This window comes from Nicotiana tabacum, chromosome 7 (assembly GCF_000715075.1).
Source record: "Nicotiana tabacum cultivar K326 chromosome 7, ASM71507v2, whole genome shotgun sequence".
In the NCBI taxonomy this organism is placed as follows: Eukaryota; Viridiplantae; Streptophyta; class Magnoliopsida; order Solanales; family Solanaceae; genus Nicotiana; species Nicotiana tabacum.
In genome coordinates, this window is record NC_134086.1 from 175,120,196 (window position 1) to 175,141,676 (window position 21,481).

Genomic DNA, 21,481 nt, shown 5'->3' on the forward strand with positions numbered 1-21,481 from the left:
GAATTTTTCTTTTGTTTTTTCCTTTTTCTTTTAGCAATTGTTTTTACGTTCTGTTTTTAGCTCCCAGGACATAAACAAGGACATGACCCTTGATAGGAAGGTGTAGAGGTCGAGGATTAGGGTAGTAGGATAGGTGGTCTAGATTGTTCATACCGGTAATATTAGTACGCACTCTTGCATTTTGTTGGTAGTAGGTTTCTGTGACTACCCTTAGTTTTCTTTCATCTTGGTCATCTCATTATCGTGTCGTTTTTATGCTGCTTTTACATGGCTTTTGGGTGCCGTCCCTTATCCATCTTTTCATTAATGTGGTGCTTATGCTTTCCTGAGCCGAGGTCTATTGGAAACAACTTCTCTATCTTCACAAGGTAGGGGTAAGATATGCATATACACTATCCTTCCCAGACCCTATGATGTAAGATATTACTGGGTATGTTGTTGTTCTTAGCCCCCAAGGCGCATACAGGATGTGACACAAGGGGATTGGAAAACTACGAAAATGCTGCAGTTGAGAGGTGAACCTATTAACTAAAACATTTTTTGAACTCCTTTTGCTGCTTTATTGGAAGTTTTTCGTGCATTAATGAGTTACGAAATTTGCCAATTTTTATTAGCATGAGATTATTAGATTGTGCTCATAGGCCGTAAGGAGGCATAAGAGAGGAGTGTTAATAGTGCGGCCAATAAAGGTAAGGAAATAAGGAATAGACACGAACAAGAATAGGTCTTTTGCAACAAGAATAGGGAAACAAGTAAGAAGTTGTGGTTCACAAAAATTGTTTTTCCATTTTGTCCCAATAAAATAAAGCGTGGATATTCAAACAAGGAAAATTTTAACAAGATTATGAACAAGAATTTACCATACCACTACACGGTAAATTACAACAATAATAACCTAGTGTAATTTTTCAAGTGGGATCTGGGGAGGGTAGAATGTATGCAATCTCACCCAACCTTGGAATCCTACCTTGGAAATGCATAGACCCTCGGCTAAAGAACCATTACACAGTAAATTACAAACAGTAATATAGGAACATAAATTAAGAACATCTCTGTCATCAATTTGAAATCAAGATAACATAAATACAAAACTACTTACTTAATTTGTTACATTGAGTAACATATAAAAATCCCCGTGAAATGTGTAATCTTATTAGATTTAATCCAGCATGTCCATATTAAAACCCTCATTATGGGGACCCCACTCGCATGTGCCAGTTGTATTCGTTCCTTTTACTCTCTCTTTTCATCCAAAACAAACTTCTCCTATTAAGGAAAGCCGCCTGTTTGGCCAAGTTTATTTTTGGCCAAAAATACTTTTTTTTTGGTCAATAGCATTTTTGGCCAAAAATTAAGGTGTTTGGCCAAGCATCTGAAAGGAAAAAAAGTGGTTTTGAGGAGAAGCAGAAACAGTTTTGGAGAAGCAGAAAAAAGTAGCTTCTCTCCAAAAGTACTTTTGAGAAAAATACACTTAGAAGCAGTTTTTTAAAGCTTGGCCAAACACTAATTGCTGCTCAAAAGTGTTTTTCAAACTAATTAGCCAAACACAAACTGCTTCTCACCAAAAGTACTTTTGAGAAAAATACTTTTAAAAAAAAAGCACTTCTCAAAATAAACTGATTTTTGCAGTTTGGCCAAATGGGTTATTACTCCCACCATTCTCATCCCCTCGACTCTTTTTTTCTTTTGCACAATAATATATGCACTATTATGCAATTTGTAACCCATATTTCACCTTTTTATCTTTTTTGTTTCTTTTCTGGTTTTGTTTTGTGATAGACTACATTTCACCTCAAAGGCCAACTGAAATACAAATCTAAAAATAATAATAAAATGGATGTTTTCTTGTTAATCTCGATATTATATTGACATTTAGGTAAAACCAATAATGTCATAATGATTTTAAAAGAAATTATATTCAATCGCGTTCAATTTATGTGAATACATTTGGCTTGATACAGAACATAAGAAAAAGAAAGATAAAGACCTTTATGAAAAATTAAACATGTCATGATCTTTTCTCGGCTATAAATATATGGAATTAAGGGTAAAACTAGAATCTAAAAGGAAATATGTGATATGAAATAGATTTTTTTCCGATTTTTGAGAGTTAATTTGGTTAATCTTTAAAACTAAATTGAATTAGATTAACTCAATATTTAAAAGTTAAAATTTAGATATTTAAAAATTATATAAATGTAATATAAGTTACAATTTTTCTCATGTCAATGTGATGAAAAAATTATATGTCAAAATATTGGTCAAAATTTAGAGCCCGTTTGGACATAAGAAAATTTTCCCTTTTTTCCAATTTTTTTTTAGTTTTTCCCGAAATCAGCGTTTGTTCATAAAATTTTCAATTTTCACTTATGTATTTTGGTAATTTTCGAAAATTTGAAAAACTCTAAAAATCTGTTTTTCAAAATTTTTACTCAAATCACTCACAAAAACTTCAAAAACAACACAAAGTTATACTCATGTCCAAACACAACTCAAAATTAAAATACCATTTTCACTTTGAAAATTTTTCTCCCCTTTTTTAAAATTTTACAATTCTTATGTCCAAACGCCCAATTATATTGTCCAAACCCCGAAAAGCGAAAAGGTTGACACAAATAGAGTATTAATAAAAAAAGGAAAAACGGCACGGGTTAAAATGCAAAAAGATGGTATATTATAGGGTTCAAAATGCAAAAAATATGTCCTCCCAGCTCAGCAAAACAAAAATTCCAAATACCAAATACCAAACCTTTTTCCTTTCTTTGTTCCCCTCCGTCTCCGCCGTTCAATCTGCTACCTCTCTTTCCTTTTTCTAAAAGCCCGCATTTCCCTTTTTACACTCTCCAAAATTCTCCTATATCCCCAACTTTAAGAAAACCCTAAACCTTTTAAGGAAAAAGAACGGGAATTTCCAGTTTTCTGAGCCATTCTTTCCTTGAACTTTTTCTACTGTGTGTATTTCTTTGTTCTTAACACAATGAAATTGAAGAAACTACAAATGGGTGGTTCTCTGCGTTTGTTAGTGCTGTTGTTGTACGTTGTATCATCTGTATACTCTCAGGAGGGTAGTGCTGCAAACGACGCTGCAGTGATGCAAGAATTGAAGAAACGAATCAACCCGCCGAGTTCACTCGGTTGGAATGACCCGGACCCGTGTAAATGGGGGAAAGTTCAGTGTACTAAGGATGGTCGTGTGACTAGGATCCAAATCGGAAATCAAGGTTTGAAAGGTTCTCTCCCACCAAACTTGAATAACCTTACTGAATTGCTAGTCTTTGAAGTTCAAAACAATGGACTCACTGGGTCACTCCCGAGTTTTTCCGGGTTGGATTCGTTACAGAGCCTTCTTCTAAACAACAATGGGTTCACTTCAATTCCTACCGATTTTTTCGACGGGTTGACTTCTTTGCAAAGTGTTTACTTGGATAAAAATCAGTTTTCGCCATGGTCAATACCGGAAAGTCTGAAAAGTGCTACGTCTATTCAGACTTTCTCTGCCGTTTCTGCTAATATTACTGGTACAATCCCTGATTTTTTTGATGCATTTGCTAGCTTAACAAACTTGCATTTATCGTTTAATAATTTGGAGGGATCTCTGCCCTCAAGCTTTTCGGGCTCTCAGATACAGTCGTTGTGGTTAAATGGTCTAAAGGGTAGGTTGAATGGCTCGATCGCTGTGATACAAAACATGACTCAATTAACCGAACTCTGGTTGCAAGGCAATGCGTTTTCAGGCCCTTTGCCTGATTTTTCGGGCCTTAGTCAGTTGCAAAACTGTAGTTTGAGAGATAATAGCCTCACTGGTCCAGTGCCAAACTCTTTGGTTAATCTTCCTTCGTTAAAAGTGGTTGTATTGACAAACAACTTTCTTCAAGGGCCTACGCCAAAATTTCCATCTTCAGTGCAAGTGGATATGTTGGCTGATACCAATAGTTTTTGTTTGTCACAGCCGGGTGTTCCTTGTGACTCACGGGTTAATACACTGTTGGCTGTGGCTAAAGATGTGGGGTACCCTAGGGAGTTTGCTGAGAATTGGAAGGGGAATGATCCGTGTTCCCCTTGGATGGGCATTACTTGTGATGGTGGCAACATTACAGTGCTGAATTTTCAGAAGATGGGACTTACCGGGACAATCTCTCCCAACTACTCCTCCATCACATCATTACAGAAGTTGATCCTAGCAAACAATAATCTTATAGGAACTATTCCAAATGAGCTTGCGCTATTGCCTAACTTGAGGGAATTGGATGTTTCTAATAATCAACTTTATGGAAAAATCCCACCATTTAAGAGCAATGTTCTTTTGAAAACTCAAGGCAATGTCAATATTGGGAAAGATAATCCACCTCCACCTGCACCTGGAACACCTTCGGGGAGCACTCCTGGTTCATCTGATGGGAGCGGAGGTGGACAAACTCATGCAAATAGTGGTAAAAAGTCTTCAACTGGGGTTGTTGTGGGCTCAGTGATCGGTGGTGTTTGTGCTGCCGTTGTGCTTGCTGGGCTGTTTGTCTTTTGCCTTTACAGGACTAAACGCAAGCGGTCAGGTAGAGTTCAGAGTCCACACACAGTGGTTATTCATCCTCATCATTCAGGATCTGACCAAGATGCTGTTAAGATCACGATTGCTGGTTCAAGTGTCAATGGAGGGGATAGTTGTGGAAGCAGCAGCGCACCTGGGGACTTACACATTGTTGAGGCTGGTAACATGGTGATTTCCATTCAAGTTTTGAGGGATGTAACTAACAACTTCAGCGAAGTGAATATATTGGGGAGAGGTGGATTTGGAACTGTGTACAAGGGGGAGTTGCATGATGGAACTAAAATGGCTGTTAAGAGGATGGAATCTGGAGTTATGAGTGAGAAGGGTTTGGACGAGTTCAAGTCTGAGATTGCAGTACTTACTAAGGTTCGCCATAGGCATTTGGTTACACTGCTAGGATATTGCTTGGATGGAAATGAGAGGCTGCTTGTATATGAGTATATGCCACAAGGGACACTCAGCAGGTATCTTTTCAACTGGAAGGAAGAAGGGTTAAAACCCCTCGAATGGACAAGGAGACTAACCATAGCATTAGATGTTGCAAGGGGTGTTGAGTATCTTCACGGTTTAGCTCAACAGAGCTTCATTCATAGAGATCTGAAGCCATCAAACATTCTCTTGGGAGATGATATGAGGGCAAAAGTAGCAGATTTTGGACTTGTTCGCCTTGCTCCTGATGGAAAAGCTTCCGTTGTTACAAGGTTAGCTGGAACTTTTGGCTATCTTGCACCAGAGTATGCAGGTAAAATTCATCTTGTAACTTGTTAACTTTCATTTTATTATTGCATCTATTTGCTTACATAAACCAAAGTATGCAAGTGTATATAAGGTCAAATAATATGAAATTAATAGGCTTATGAGGACAGCGGATTCAAAACCAATAAAAAATGAAGTTGGAGAAGTTCCTGTTGTAAGTGGCAGCAGATGAACTTTTGCTGTAACATATATCTTCAAATGATGGACTGGGAATACTGAGAACATAAAAATAAGTAATATGCCTCAATCAATGTAAATTGAAATACTTCGGAGAAATTATTTTTTACTTTTTTGCTTGACACCATCTATTTCCTTGATAAAATGTAGGAATTTCCTGGTGACATGGCTCTGATTTTCATAAGTCAGTTCTGTTGTATTCACTATCTCTGTTGGACAAAGAGATTGATAATACCCATTGTGTGTTGTGCTCTGTTTACAAAATAGTGTTGGATGATGACTTCTTCGTATTGGGAAAAAGCACTTGCCTTTCTCTGATTAAAAACTTTCTTCCTCGATAATAAAGTTGTGTTACTGTAGTTCATATCCTTTAGGCATTGATAGGGTTCTTTCATTTGATTTCTGATTTACATTTTATTCTCCCTACAACAACGCCTCAATCCCAAACAAGTTGTGTTCGACTATATGAATCCTTAGTTACCATGTTCAATTTGAAATTCAATTTTACAAATCTCATCTTGAACTCCATTATTAGTATGCAAGAAATAGTTAACACTGATTATTTTTGTTTTAATTGAACAGTTACGGGCAGAGTAACCACGAAGATTGATGTGTTTAGCTTTGGTGTAATTCTGATGGAGCTAATTACCGGAAGAAAAGCTCTTGATGAATCACAGCCTGAGGAAAGCATGCATCTTGTCCCATGGTTCCGCAGAATGCATATTAATAAAGAGACATTCCGAAAGGCCATTGACCCCACAGTCGATCTTGATGAAGAAACTCTGTCCAGTGTCAGCACTGTTGCTGAGTTGGCTGGTCACTGCTGCGCTAGGGAACCCCATCAAAGACCAGACATGGGTCATGCGGTTAACGTGCTTTCATCTCTAGCTGAGCTCTGGAAACCAGCAGAGGTTGACGAAGATGAAATATATGGAATCGATTATGACATGTCCCTACCCCAAGCAGTTAAGAAGTGGCAGGCTCTCGAGGGAATGAGTGGCATTGACGGCTCTTCTTCATACCTAGCCAGCAGTGACAATACACAAACAAGCATACCCACCCGTCCATCTGGATTTGCTGATTCATTTACGTCAGCAGACGGACGATAATTTGATCTTTTGGCCTAATGTTTCCCTTTAGTGGTTTGGTTTGTTCAGTAATTGTACTAATCCATTGTATCTATCTTCACCTTCTTTTTTTCCCCTTCTTGGTTCTGCAGGGTTTTGTTAAGATCCCAGTGACAATATGCAGTTACTTTCATCTGATTCTTCTTAAACTTTTACCATCCTGTTCCTTCTTTCTAGAAGTTATCCAATACGCAAATATTTTGAGGCAATTCTGATTTCACGCTAATTACTTTAGATTATTTTGAAGGGAAGCCTTGGCGTAACTAGCAAAATTGCTATCATGTTATCATCATGGGTTAGAGCCGTGGAAACAGCCTCTTGCACAAACGTAGGGTAAAGGTTGCGGACAATATGCCCTTGTAGTCCGTCCTTTTCCCGGATCCCATGGGTGCCCTTACTTTGAATTCTTTCATCCTTTCTAATCTCATTTGGAAGTCTTTTTTGGTTTGTCTAGATTATGAGCCATGAAGATTTTAATATGGGAATGTCAAAACTCACCTTTCTTCTCAGTTAGGCAAGTTTAAGGTCATTATTATAACCCTTGGAAGGTAGTATTAGGTTACACAGTGACAAAAGGCTAATATTTTCTGATATAGATTCTCTTGGACCCTTTGTAATTAAATATGTTATCTTAAGTGGCTGAGAGAAATGATTGAATGGACCAATATCTTGTGGCCACGTTGGGGTACAAAACCAAAATAAAATGGGGCCTGCAGATTTTATTTTGTCATGATTTGCAAGAATTAAGTCAACTATTATAATTTAAAAAATGCTTTTGATAGGAACAGGGAAGAAATAGTACTTGTTAATTAGTATTTGCTTCTATCAGCATGCTTAGAATGTAGCATTAGTTTTCTTCTATTCCTTAATCTAAGCCAGAGAATGATGCCAAAAGTCTTGACAGTCCCTGTACAGCTCAACCCCCACCCATTAATGTCTGACTTAACTATTGTTTTTTTAATTATTTATTCGATCTCGTACTTTTTTCAACTACTGTAGTCAATTTATAGTTTCTTGTTTGATTTTTCTATCTTTAAAAAATTATCCCTTCCACTAGATCCCAGATCCCACCACTTAAGAAGGTTTTTTTACTTGCACAAGTACTAGTATTAAAATATTCTAGTCTATCATTAGGGTAGAATAGCTAAAAGGGTATCGGGTATCTAGATATTTTGATTTCCTAAAAGGTTATTCAAAATTTCTGAAAATTTGACACGGGAAATGCTTTGTTTTAGGTAATTTTATTAATAATGTTTCGAATGATTTATTTGTGTTTTTCTTAATGGAGATTGAACGGTTTCTCAACCTTAAAATTTCGAGAAACGTGGTTCCCTTGTTTGGAATTCTTTATTGTTGTGAGGAGATTGGGACGTGGGGGAATATATTTGTAGATAATTTTTTTCCGTAGGGGGGGTTGGGGGGAGGGGTATGGTGTGACAAGTGCATGATAAGGACTGGAAGGTGCGTGCCAGCAAGATTACTTGTCTTTTGGGATCTTATTATTGTTTAGAAATATTTTATTAAGTACTAGTTTTCGAATACGTGCGTTGCATGTATATCTCATACTAATTCATGTAAATATTTTTAGAAGAAGTTGGATGAGTTATGCAACATCAGAAACCTTTAGGAGAAAATTAGAGAGCATAGTTTTACAAAAAAATTATGATAAAGACACAAAGTTATATGAAAATACCTTGTGATTCTTAATATACAAGGTAAAATTTCTTGTACGGTCACCAGTAAATTATATACTTTCATCATCATCTTTATTATTGAAGCTTCACTTTTCCAAAAGTGGACAAATAAAGGTTAATAAATTGAAGAGAAAAAAGATATAGCATACGTGCGAAAGCCATTGCTTATTCCATAATTTTCTTGGACGAAAAGTATAGATAGAAAGGCAAAAAATCAGGCGTCGGCTCTGAAATGATGGAAGATTGAATCATTCCTTCATTCTATTCGGGCTATTCGTTTCTGGCGGGTGATTTATTCATGAGCTAGAGAACTGAACATAAACGGGTAACTCGTTATATGAAATGCTCATTCAGAAATGTTGAGTAATTAAAATCAGCCAAAGGAATAAATTTGTGGCTCTAAAGAGAACTTGATTTAATTATAATCAGCCGAAGGAACAAATTTGTGACTCTAAAGAGAACTTGATTTACTATTCATCGATATTTAACAGATATTAGTTTATAAGAAGAATGATAAAAGGCTAATGATGCGTGGGACCTTTTTTATCTTTGCGCCAAAAAAAAAACTTTTTTTCTATACAATATTCTACTAATTCGGATATGCGCCATGAAGTTCAATTAAGGACATTTTCTATGAAAGGCAACTTTATTTTCGGGTTGTGAACTCGAGATTTCTAATTAAGAACGGATGGGTACTTATCATAACCTTTGATAGTATATATGTATGAGACCTTAGCTTGGTCCTCATATACCATAGAAGGACAAACTTTTAACATTATTTCTAATTAATTAATTAGTAATATATTTGGGTTCTTATGAACATGTTTTGACTTGCCTTTTTTTACTCATTCAGAGACGAAGTTTTAGTCGTTCAATAGGAAACAATCTTGGCAGGAAAATATGATTATTAATAAACGCATTGAAACTTAACTGCAAATAAAACTTCTAGCAGAACTTATCATAAAGAAAATAACACAAATCGAACAATATTCAGCAAGAAATTAAAATTATAACGTATATGATTAAATAAAGTACCGTATCATAAGAAAAATTTACATACACACAGAAATTCTAGCTGTTACAATAACAAATCAAGAAATCGTAAAAGTTATCTACTGCATATCCCAAACTTTAGTCCACCTTTTACTTCTTTGATATGCCAAGATATAGTCCACATTTGACAATCAATTCATTAAAGTATAAAAACTTACTATGTAATTACTATAATGTTTAAAGAATTGGTTAAGAAGAGCAAAAGAAAGAGTTATAGAAATAAACAAAACACAAATGAAAAATAACGTGTAAAGAGGAAAGTTTACCTTGATTTGATAGTTTTAGATAAGTGTCGTATATCGGAGATAGAATCAGATGAGTTGTTGAATCTAGTTCAGCTCATGCTTTTGAAAAAATAAAGATGAAAGGATTCTTAATTACATTAATGTGCATAACTGTTGAAAACTGAAAAGAAAGATATTTTAAAGGTTAAGATAAATTGTACTCCTATACATTTTTAATAACCACGGTAGATGAAAATAATTCAAGTGGCTGCAGTAATGCTTGAAAGTCCAAGCAGTAATTGTCTTTTCATTCACCGTATTTCTTGTAATTGTTATAGATTTATTGATTGGATAGTTGAAATGTAAGTTTTTTTTTTTTTTGTATAAAAATATATATATTGAAATAGTAGTAAAGTGAAGGGTAAAATAGTCTTTCAGCTTCTGATGGATACTTTAGTAATTTAACCTTACACTTTGGGCTTTGTTGAAGAACAGAAGAAGCAGCAGCATCACAGAGACAGAGAGACAGAAGAACAGGCGAGGCATCAAAGCAAAGAAGAAGAAGACAAAATGAAAACACATTGATACTGATAAGTGGACAGTGACGTGGCAGCATTATAGCTGTTGATACTCAGATCAGAAGATCTAATCCTGACCGTTGGATTAGAACACATAAACACATCCTGGCCATTCATTTATTAGTACCATACACATGAGTGAGCACATGCCCACATTTGTATTAGTGAGCATGCACTAAAAATGAGTATGGACTCACATAGTAAACAATACCATTGTCTAGGAATATTATATGTACATTTGTTGTATCTATAGGATGTAATGTATATAGCAGCTACAGGGTAAATATACAAGACAAGAAAAATTCACTGCATCATCAGTCCTCTCATTCTTTCATGGTATCAGAGCAGAAATCTGCTTGAACTCCATCTTCTAAAACTCACTGCTTGACTTCTAATCTTCTTCTTTGAACTCAACTTGTTTTATCACCATGACTGGAATAGATTCTTCAGTAACTCCTCCTTCTGGATCAACAAGTCAAGCAGTCAATCATGATGTCAACCATCCCTATTTTCTTCACTCTTCAGATGCCCCTGGGATGACTCTTGTGACCTCACCTTTTGATGGAAGAGGATTCCCAGGATGGAGAAGGTCAATGCTGATTGCATTGTCAGCCAAGAACAAGCTGGGATTCATCAATGTGATTTGTGATGAGCCTGCCTTGGATTCAAAGGATCATGCACAATGGAGTAGGTGCAATGATATGGTAACCTCATGGTTCTTAAATTCTCTAACCAAAGAGATAGGAGACAGTGTAATCTATTCCAAATCTGCAAAAGAACTTTGGAATAGTCTTGAACATAGATTTGGACAATCCAATGGAGCCAAGCTCTACCACCTACAAAAGGAAGTTACTAAGACAGTTCAGGGAAACAGCAGTATTGCAGGATACTTCACAACTCTGAAAAAGTTATGGGATGAGTTAGATTCCCTGAACTCACATCTAGGATGCACTTGTACCTGTGTGTGTGAAGGGAAGAAGAAGGTAGCCAAGTTCCTAGAGGATCAGAGAGTCATCCAATTTCTAATGGGATTGAATGATGTGTATGCACATGCAAGAGGCAACATCCTCATGATGAGCCCACTTCCAAATATGGATCATGCCTATTCCATCCTCCTGCAAGATGAAAGTCAGAGGGAAATATTTGTTAGCCCACAATATCCAACAGATGCTGCATCTTTTATGGTAGGAGCTCAAGGGAAGTTTAATCAAAGGAACAATATTCAGAAATCATGGGGAACTCCTCAGAAACAGGGGAATTTTCAAAACATGCAACAAAAGTTCAAAAGGAAGGCAAAGTACAATTCTAATGTGAGTTGTAGTCATTGTATGAGAACAGGGCATGTGAAGGAAGAATGTTACAGACTAATAGGATTCCCAGATGATTTTCAATTCACAAAATCAATAAATTATCACCCTGTCATAAAGGGAAATGCAGTGGTGACAGGACAAGAAGGTCAAGAGAAGAACAACACATCTAGTGAAGGAAATATCAGCAGTCAAAACCAATTTTTCAGTAAGGAGCAAGTGTCAGAATTGGTGAACATAATCAAGCAAGTGCAAATTGGAAGTGCAGCAGCCACAACATCAGAAATCAATGCTAATGCTGTAGCTGGTACCATACTCCAATACACAGGAACTTGTCTTGCTGTTTTCAACACTAAAACATGGATAATTGACTCAGGGGCCTCTGAACATATGTGTTTTGATGCTAATTCTTTCCTATCTCTTACTCCTCTTCCTGCACCTTTGCACATTAGCTTACCTGATTCATTCCAGTTGTGTGTTACACATATAGGAAGTGTGTCTATTCAGCCTGATATGGTTCTTCATAGGGTGCTTCATGTACCTTCTTTCAAATATAACTTATTATCTGTTCATAAGTTATGTCTTCAATTCAGTTGTTCTTTGAATCTAACTTCTAATGGGTGTCTATTGCAGGTCCCTTTAGTGGGGAAGGGACAAGTTTTTGGTGAAGTCAGAGATGGATTGTACCTGTTTCAGCCAACTAGAATAGAGTCTATCTCTCCCAAAAGAGAGAAAAAATATGTAGTTTCCATTCCAAAAGGGAGAAATTCCAGTGTTATTTCTACTTCTGTTTCCTTTTCAGTACCTTTAGCTAATGTTGCTACATCTACTGTAAAGCAATGGCATGTTAGGCTAGGGCATTTGCCCTTTTCAGTAATGAGAAGACTACCTTTCATTAAGTTTCCCTCTAAGTTTAATTGTGTGTGCCACATCTGTCCTCAAGCTAGGCAAACCAGAATGCCTTTCCCTTTGAGTCATATTAAAAGTTCTGCTATCTTTGATTTGATTCATATTGACACATGGGGGCCATTCAAGACTGTGACTTATAATGGTTATAGGTATTTCTTGACTATTGTGGATGACTATAGTAGAGCCACTTGGACTTTTCTCTTAAGTTCTAAGGGGAATGCTTTTTCAGTTTTGAAATCATTTCTGTGCATGACAGAGAGACAGTTTAACTTGAAAGTTCAGAAAATCAGATCTGATAATGCCATGGAACTAGGAAAAGGTTCAATAGAGGCAAGTTTTCTTGAATCAGAAGGGATTATACATGAAACCTCTTGTGTTTCTACCCCTCAACAGAATGGAGTGGTTGAGAGGAAGCATAGACATCTCTTGGAAGTAGCAAGGGCACTTTTATTTCAATCTAAGGTGCCTCTCCAATACTGGGGAGAATGTGTACTGACAGCTACATATCTGATCAATAGAATCCCTTCTAAGGTTCTGAATGGATCAACACCCTATGAGGTATTGCTTGGTAAACAGCCTAGCTATGAATCCCTCAAAAGTTTTGGTTGTTTGTGCTATGTCTCAACTTTGTCTCACAACAGAGGGAAGTTTGAACCAAGGGCAAAAGGTTGTGTGTTCCTTGGATATGCACAACATCAGAAAGGTTACAAGGTTCTGGATCTTGACACTAAAAGGGTGTTTGTGTCTAGAGATGTTAGGTTTCATGAAGATCAATTCCCTTTTCTTTTCCACTCACCCCTCACATCTGATTTTCCTTTTTTTCCCCAGGATACGATTCCACCAGATACCTTAACCCATAACTCAACAGAATACTCTTCTAGAACATCTCTACCAACCTTTTCACCTACATCTACTCACTCCTCACCTAGCAGTTCCTCTACATATCCTGGTCCCTCTACTTCAACCGACATCAACCTAACACCTTCAGACTCTGCTTCTACTTCATGTCCTTCTTACTCACCCATCCCTTCCAGATCATTTTCTCCTTCACCAATCAGCACACCTATTCCAATTCCACCCCCACCAGTCAGAAAATCTGACAGGGTAACTTAGAGACCAGCCTACTTAAATGATTACATTTGCAATAGCATCTACCTATCCGATCTTAGTTCCTGTCTATCTAAACCTCTCAAGCCAAATGTATTTTCTTTCCATGCTCTTTCTATAGACAACCAGCACCTCCTTCAATCTATTTCTACCACATCAGAACCTAGTAGTTATCTACAAGCTTCTTTGCATCCTGGTTGGAAAAAGGCCATGGATGCTGAAATTTCAGCACTTGAGATAAATAACACCTGGGATGTTGTATCCTTACCACCAGGGAAGAAAGCTTTACCCTGTAAATGGGTGTACAAGGTGAAGCATAACTCAGATGGTACAATTGAAAGGCTAAAGGCTAGGTTGGTGGTGAGGGGGGACATTCAGAGAGAAGGGATAGATTATTCAGAAACTTTTTCACCTGTGGTGAAAATGACTACTATCAGATGTCTTTTGGCTGTAGCTGTTAAGAAGGGGTGGAGTGTGTCACAACTCGATGTTAATAATGCCTTCTTGCATGGGGATCTGCAAGAAGAGGTCTATATGAAATTCCCAGCAGGTTTGTCCCCTTCTCAACCTAATCTTGTCTGTCGACTAAGGAAGTCACTCTATGGTTTAAAGCAAGCGTCGAGGCAATGGTATGCTAGGTTAGCTGGGGCTCTGAGCTACAAAGGTTACTCCAGCTCTCTAAATGACTATTCATTCTTTTTCAAGCAATCAGGTGATTTAATCTCCATATTAGTTGTATATGTGGACGATATACTACTCACAGGTAATGACACCACAGAAATTGCACAACTTGCAGCTTTTCTACACTCAGAATTCAAAGTAAAACATCTTGGTCCCATTTATCATTTTTTGGGCATGGAAATTCTCAGAGAAAAGCATGGTTTTATAATAGGGCAAAGGCAATTTACCTTGGAACTTTTGGCTGAATTTGACTGCACAGGTCCTGCTGTATCTTCACCTCTCGACCCTTCCTCTAAATTGCAAGCTGATATGGGAGAGCCTATGCCTGATCCTACCATTTATCGCCATCTCGTTGGAAAGCTCAACTACTTAACAAATACTAGGCCGGACCTCTGTTTCGCTGTCCTCTGTTTGAGCCAGTATATGCAACGCCCTTGCATGTCTCATTATTCTGCAGCTTTGCGTGTCCTCCGCTATTTGCGCACTGACCCTTCTCAAGGGATCTTTCTTACTGCACATCCCTCCTTTGATCTACTCGCTTTTTGTGATGCAGACTGGGCGGCTTATAGAGATTCTCGCCGGTCTATTAGTGGATTCTTCATCACACTTGGTGGAGCTCCGATCTCTTGGAAGTCGAAGAAACAAATCTCAGTCTCTATGTCCTCCGCAGAAGCGGAATACAGATCTATGAGAAGGGTGACCGCAGAAATCACCTGGTTAGTCCGATTGCTTGCAGATCTATCAGCACCACCCACTTTACCAGTGCCTGTACACTCGGATAGCCAAGCCGCCATTCACATAGCTCGTAACCCAGTTTTTCATGAACGAACCAAACATGTGGAGTTGGATTGTCACTTTGTTCGTCAACAATTTCTGTCCGGATTGATCTCTCTCTCATTTGTTCCGTCAGAATCTCAGCTCGCCGATCTATTTACCAAACCCTTATCTGGGGGTTCTCATCGGAGATTTTTGTCCAAGCTGGGGGTCCATTCTCTCCCCTCCACCTTGAGGGGGGATGTTGAAGAACAGAAGAAGCAGCAGCATCACAGAGACAGAGAGACAGAAGAACAGGCGAGGCATCAAAGCAAAGAAGAAGAAGACAAAATGAAAACACATTGATACTGATAAGTGGACAGTGACGTGGCAGCATTATAGCTGTTGATACTCAGATCAGAAGATCTAATCCTGACCGTTGGATTAGAACACATAAACACATCCTGGCCATTCATTTATTAGTACCATACACATGAGTGAGCACATGCCCACATTTGTATTAGTGAGCATGCACTAAAAGTGAGTATGGACTCACATAGTAAACAATATCATTGTCTAGGAATATTATATGTACATTTGTTGTATCTATAGGATGTAATGTATATAGCAGCTACAGGGTAAATATACAAGACAAGAAAAATTCACTGCATCATCAGTCCTCTCATTCTTTCAGGCTTCATGCTTATAATATAGTATGATGATATGATTATAACTAATACGACGTGGGTGCACCTAACAAAAGGTTCGTCTGTGAGCAGCACCATGCATTGTGTACTTACTTGCATTTTCTATTACTTCTATAAATGCTAGATTACAAATCGCGCTTCGCGTAAGATGTTGGACACATCATAATAAAAATCGTTTTTTTAAAAGAATTATGAGCTATGTCAATATAAATTATAATAAAAAACATAACTTTAATCCTAAAAAGCTAGTTTTTCATTTAGGTTAAGCACAATGCTACAATAGCAAGTTCACAATTGTTTGCAGTAACTTAAAAAGTATGTCTGATAAATATGATATATTGATATGCTGAGGATGGTTGGAGAAGGTTTTTATTAGCCTACCTATCACAACATGCATACTTTAAATCTCTGTTTGAATTATGTTAGAGGTACAAAGTTTGGCAGTCAAAAAAGAAAGATATGCCAGTTATTGTAAAAACAATCTAATATTATTAGTATCTGTACTCTAACTTAAATATTGGACGAATTCAAAAACATTAATAGCACGGGCTAGCCAGTGTTCGGACTGGTCATTCAAAAAGAGCCAGCGTTTGTAAAGTCATTGAAAAATAGCTAATATTTTGCTGCAACACGGAAAGTTCCAGCATAATATACTGGAGATCGGTGCACATTTGCATGAACTTCCAGCATATTATGCTGGAACTTCACACGCAGAAAGTTCCGGCATAATATATTGAAGATTGGAGCACCTGCGTATGAACTTCCAGCATGTTATGCTAGACCGGTATATTATATTAGAACTCCAGTATATTATGCTGGAACTCCAGTATATTATGCTGGAACTCCAGTACATTATGCTAGAGTATTTTTCGGATTTTGAATAGTGTTTTTGCTTAGATTTATCTTTACATGAAAAGTGGCTAAATTTCGATTACTTTTGAAACTGTGCTATTTTGAATGACCACTTGTAAATCTTACTATTTTTGAATTTCTCCCTAATATCACAGTAGTTGTTATTTAAGTTATTACAGCCTATAGAAAACCTTAGTACCCTATTTATTTTAAATAGATACCATTTTAAAATATTACATCCTATAGATACCTTTTATACTTTATAGCCAAATATTTAATTATAGTTACATCCTACATTTAAGGCACTATATATGCTAAATAATATTTTTCTCTCTCCTTTTTAGTCTTTTCTCTCACATAATCACAGTAAAATTGACTAACCACGTTCTCTCTCTTTTTGCATACACTTTACTCTTTCTCCCTCAACCCACGATTCATACTTCTCCTCCCACCCAAATTCTCTAGTTCTCCTCCATTATCACTCCATTACAATCGCCTAGGGTAAGTTTAATTCGTTGATTTTGATAGACGAAGAGCAATTGGTTCAACTGTAGCGGCTCGATTCTGCTTTGGCAGTGGTCGTTGAAGTAGGGTTCACAACTTTTGCGTAATTCATGGCTTCGTTTGTGAGATTTGAGGGTTGGGGATTGTTTGTAGTTGTTGTAGGAGGTTGGGCAGATGTGTTAAGGGGCTGACCAGCCGGAATTAATGTCCGGCCGCCGGCCGGTGAAGCCATCAGGCTACTTCTCTCTCTAGATCGCCCAAATCGCCTATTTGTATTCAGTTGTATTCGAATGTATATTTCAGCTGTATTCACATGTATTCAGTAGCATTAATTTATATATTGTAGATGTATTAAAAAGTTATGCGTATTCTCTTGTATTCAGTTTTAATCAGTTGTATTTAACTATTTTATTCAGCAGAAGTTAGTTGTATTTTGTTTCATTCAAGAGTTTTATTCAGCTGTATTCAATTGTATTTTGTTGTATTCAAGTGTTTTATTCAGATGAATTAAGTTGTATTTTGTTGTATTCAACTGTATACAGTTCTACTCAACTGTATTATTCATATGTATTTCTCTTTATTCATCTATAATCTTTATTATGTATCTTTCAAATACAGATTAATGAGGGATCGTTTTAGTTTGTTGAGTTAAATTAGCAGATTAATGAGGGATCGTTTTAGTTCGTTGAGTTAAATTAGGAGAATATCATGTGATTTGATTTCCTTAGTTCGTGGAGTTAAATTAGGAGAATATCATGTGATTTGATTTCCTTAGTTCGTGGAGTTAAATTAGGAGAATATCATGTGATTTGATTTCCTTCCGTTTTTAACCAGTTTAACCTTCTGTATTTAACGTTAATGCCACTTGAATACAACTAAATACATGTCAAACTTAGTTGGAATTCCAGTTTTTACGCCTATTTTTTTGGTTGTATTAATGAATACAACAGCTTAAATACATAAAATACATTGTATAAAAACATAAAAAGTATCTATAACACGTAATATAGCAAAGGGTATCTATAAATGGCTAATTAAACTTAAAAGATGGTGTTTTATGAAAAATTCCCATTATTCTACTAGTTACTAATCATAGTTATTTACGTAAAGTGGGCTTGCTGTGATGAAGAAAAGTTAAGGTCCATTTAATGTTCAAAGATGTGGGAATCTTTACATAAATAGCCAATCGGATTCACTGTTTATTCTTCCTAACCAGTATATATCATACTGATTATACACAATTATACACATAATATACATGGATTGGGCGAGTGCCTATTAAGATTAATTCATTCAGCTGGTAATGCCTAAAACTGCTAATGCTTCCAATTTATTGCTGCAGTTTGTGGTGATTTAAGAAAGAACCATACTTTTTGCTGCAGTTTGCATCTTTAGATAAGTATGATCAGAGTTTCTCTTTTATAAGTAAGGAATATATGTGAACGATAAGAATCACAAGATGCTAGTGCTTCCACTTTATGCTTATGATGCTGTACTTGAGGACCTCGCACCACTTTGAAGTTTTAGGCTATTAAGACATTTAAGGGAAAACATTGAGTAAAGGAACTATTGCGGTTGATTGGGCCTAAGGGTGGCAAAATGGATAAAAGAAAATAAGTAACCACCCATATTATCCGCTAAAATATGAGTTGGATAATGAATATTTCAAAAATGGATCAAATACGAATATTACTCAGAAGTATCCTATTTGTACAATTAGTGGACGTGTCATCATTTTTTGAATCCAATCATTTGAACAAGTTTTGGTCTTAGGCATCGGAATAAAGTACTTAGTTGGGTTTGTTAAAGAGTCTGAATAAAATGAAAGAGGCACATTTTGGATTGTAACCTCCATTTCATCCTTTCATTTCCTATAAATATAGATGCATTGTTTCAAAAAAAATTATAATAAAAATTTCAAAAGTTTTTGTATATTTCTAAAATCAAATGGAGTCCTACATTGTGTGATCATGTGCTCCGCGAGTTCGAAATTCTGTAATTTGTTGTACCGCTATTATAGAGTAGTTTTTTATTATATTTTGAAAGGAATTAATCCGCATACCTTGTCAATAATGAGGGGATTAAATTCTTTAAGGATATCCAAGAAATTTGAGGGCTCGGAACATTTTCTTTTTATTTTTGTTTTGTGTTAACGCTTTTGAATTTCTAGTTTTCTGTTTACGAACACAATTTTACTAACAGTACTACCATGGAATCCAGCTTTTTGGTATATTTCTTGTATACCAGTTTTTTTGTGCCCAACATAAAAAGAAGATTTCTCTGATGTTAACAACCTTGAATCAAGTCAGAAGTAAAGATTACGCAGCTCACGTTAATTATTCTAAATTCTTTGGCTAGTTTTGTTTTCTGATTTTTCATTAAGTGTCCTTGAGACAGAAACTAAACGCGGATAATCTGTATCTGCTGCTTTTCAGCTTTTGGAAAATCTTGGGGCCATAGATTTTTCATTTTTTACTCCTTGCTCCAAGTCAAGGTCTGCTTCAAGATGCATGTGGATCAGAGTTTGCACAAGATAAGGGGGAGAGGCAATTTTGCATTGAGCTGCAATGGACTCAGATCTATCTAGATTCTAGTATAAGCTGAAACAAAATGTTATGAACCAGGCCCAACCCAATATGGATACCGGCAAGGATGTCACACAAACAGATATTGGTCCGAAAAGTAGGACCAGGAGACCTTCACGAAGGTTGATTTGGGATATAGGCCCAATTAGCAATTGGGATCCAGGCCCAATCATAAACCAATAACGTAAAAATAGCACGGGCTAGCCAGTTTTCGGACTGGTCATACAAAAATAGCTAATGTTTGCAAAGTCATTGAAAAATAGCCATTATTTTGCTGCAATACGAAAAGTTCCAGCATAATATACTGGAGATCGATACCCCTGTGTATGAACTTCCAGCATATTATGCTGGAACTCCAACACGCGGAAAGTTCCAGTATGTGCTTCAATCTCCAGTATATTATGCTGGACCGGTATATTATACTAGATCTCCAGTATATTATACTGGAGTATTTTTTCGGATTTTGGACAGTGTTTTCATTCAGATTTATCTTTACATAAAAAGTGGCTAAATTTCGATTAATTTTGAAACAATGGCTATTTTTGAATGACCAATTGTAAATTTGGCTATTTTTGAATTACAACAACTAATTTTATCTGATGATAAGTTGATAACAGCTGGTGAAATGATACCAGCTAGCCACTTTAAAGGGCTTCTATTTAGAAATTAACCAGTACGTTTTGAATTTCAATTTTCTAGTTCAATTTTTTAAGAAAAAAATATTCTGAATTGTCCTGAAGTTAAGATTTTTAGTTTAAAAGTTCTGGACAAAATAAGCACTAGTTAATTTGTAATAGCATCCCTTGCACTTGCCCCTAATAGTTGCGAGTTATCATTTTGGGTTTGTATTTTGTATTCTCCCCTTAAAATGTCTAATTGCAATTATCGTTTAAAAATATGGGATAACAATTTTAGTAAAGTTTTTTTTTTTTTTTAATGCAATTGTTTTTACGTTCTGCTCCTAGCTCCTAAGATCAGGGGCAAGGGAATTGAAAAAAATGCAAAAATGTTGCAGTTGAGAGTTGAACCTATTACTTAAAACATTTCTTAACTCCCTTTGCTGCTATTTTAGAATTTTTCTTGCATTAACGGGGTTGATTATATAATAAACTGTATAATTTTCCGGCAAAGGATTCAATTGGCCACACGATGCCATCGTCCTCGGGATGTGGCATTTCGAAATATCTATCTCGAAAATGTGAGGGCCAAAAATCAATTGAGCGTTTTGCATTGGACAATGTACATATGATTGAGGACATGAGCTATCACTTCCATGTGGTCAGAATAATGGGCACACAAATATCGTTAATAACATAACAACCTCATCTACTATTTTCTGGTTATCCTTATTTCGACGTTGTTGTATAATGACAGTTAGCTTATCCAATTCTCTCTTTGCTTTTTGTTCTGAAAACTTATCCATGAATCAATTGAAACTTGTAACGATAATTAGAGGTGGAGCCAGGATTTGAAGGGTAAATTTTATATTTGTCATTGAACCAATAATTTCATTTGGTTACTTAATTCACAATTAAATATTTATATTTTTTTATTAAATTTTATGATATAAATATAAAATTTAAGTAAAAGCTATAATGTTCGGCCAAACCCGTCTAATATTATAGAACAACTGAGGATAATCAAGCCACGTCAGAAGTAATAGCTTCTCAATAGCTCTATCCAAACGTTTTTCATATCAATTTGTCATCTTTTTCTGTCTTTATGAGACATATTGATGTTATATGATCATATTTAAAATGATGATGATAGCATTTAATATGTTCTTCAATTCCTTTCAATATATATAAGATATTATTTTTCCTCCACGTAATCCTTATCCTCCTTTTTCCAGCTGAAAACAATAAATTCTACAAAAACGAAGAAACAGAAAAATGAAGATAGTTTATTACGACACTCTATAGCT

General features: G+C 36.2%; 1 protein-coding gene across 1 annotated transcript; it reads left to right on the forward strand.

Moving 5' to 3' along the window:
* The first annotated feature begins 2,861 nt into the window (after window positions 1-2,861).
* LOC107828287 (receptor protein kinase TMK1-like) lies at window positions 2,862-6,812 on the forward strand. The gene is given in 5 exon segments (NM_001326198.1): window positions 2,862-3,701; window positions 3,704-3,705; window positions 3,708-3,721; window positions 3,724-5,285; window positions 6,059-6,812. Coding segments are annotated over 5 exon segments (2,829 nt in total). The 5' UTR covers window positions 2,862-2,977; the 3' UTR covers window positions 6,586-6,812.
* Window positions 6,813-21,481: the final 14,669 nt, after the last annotated feature.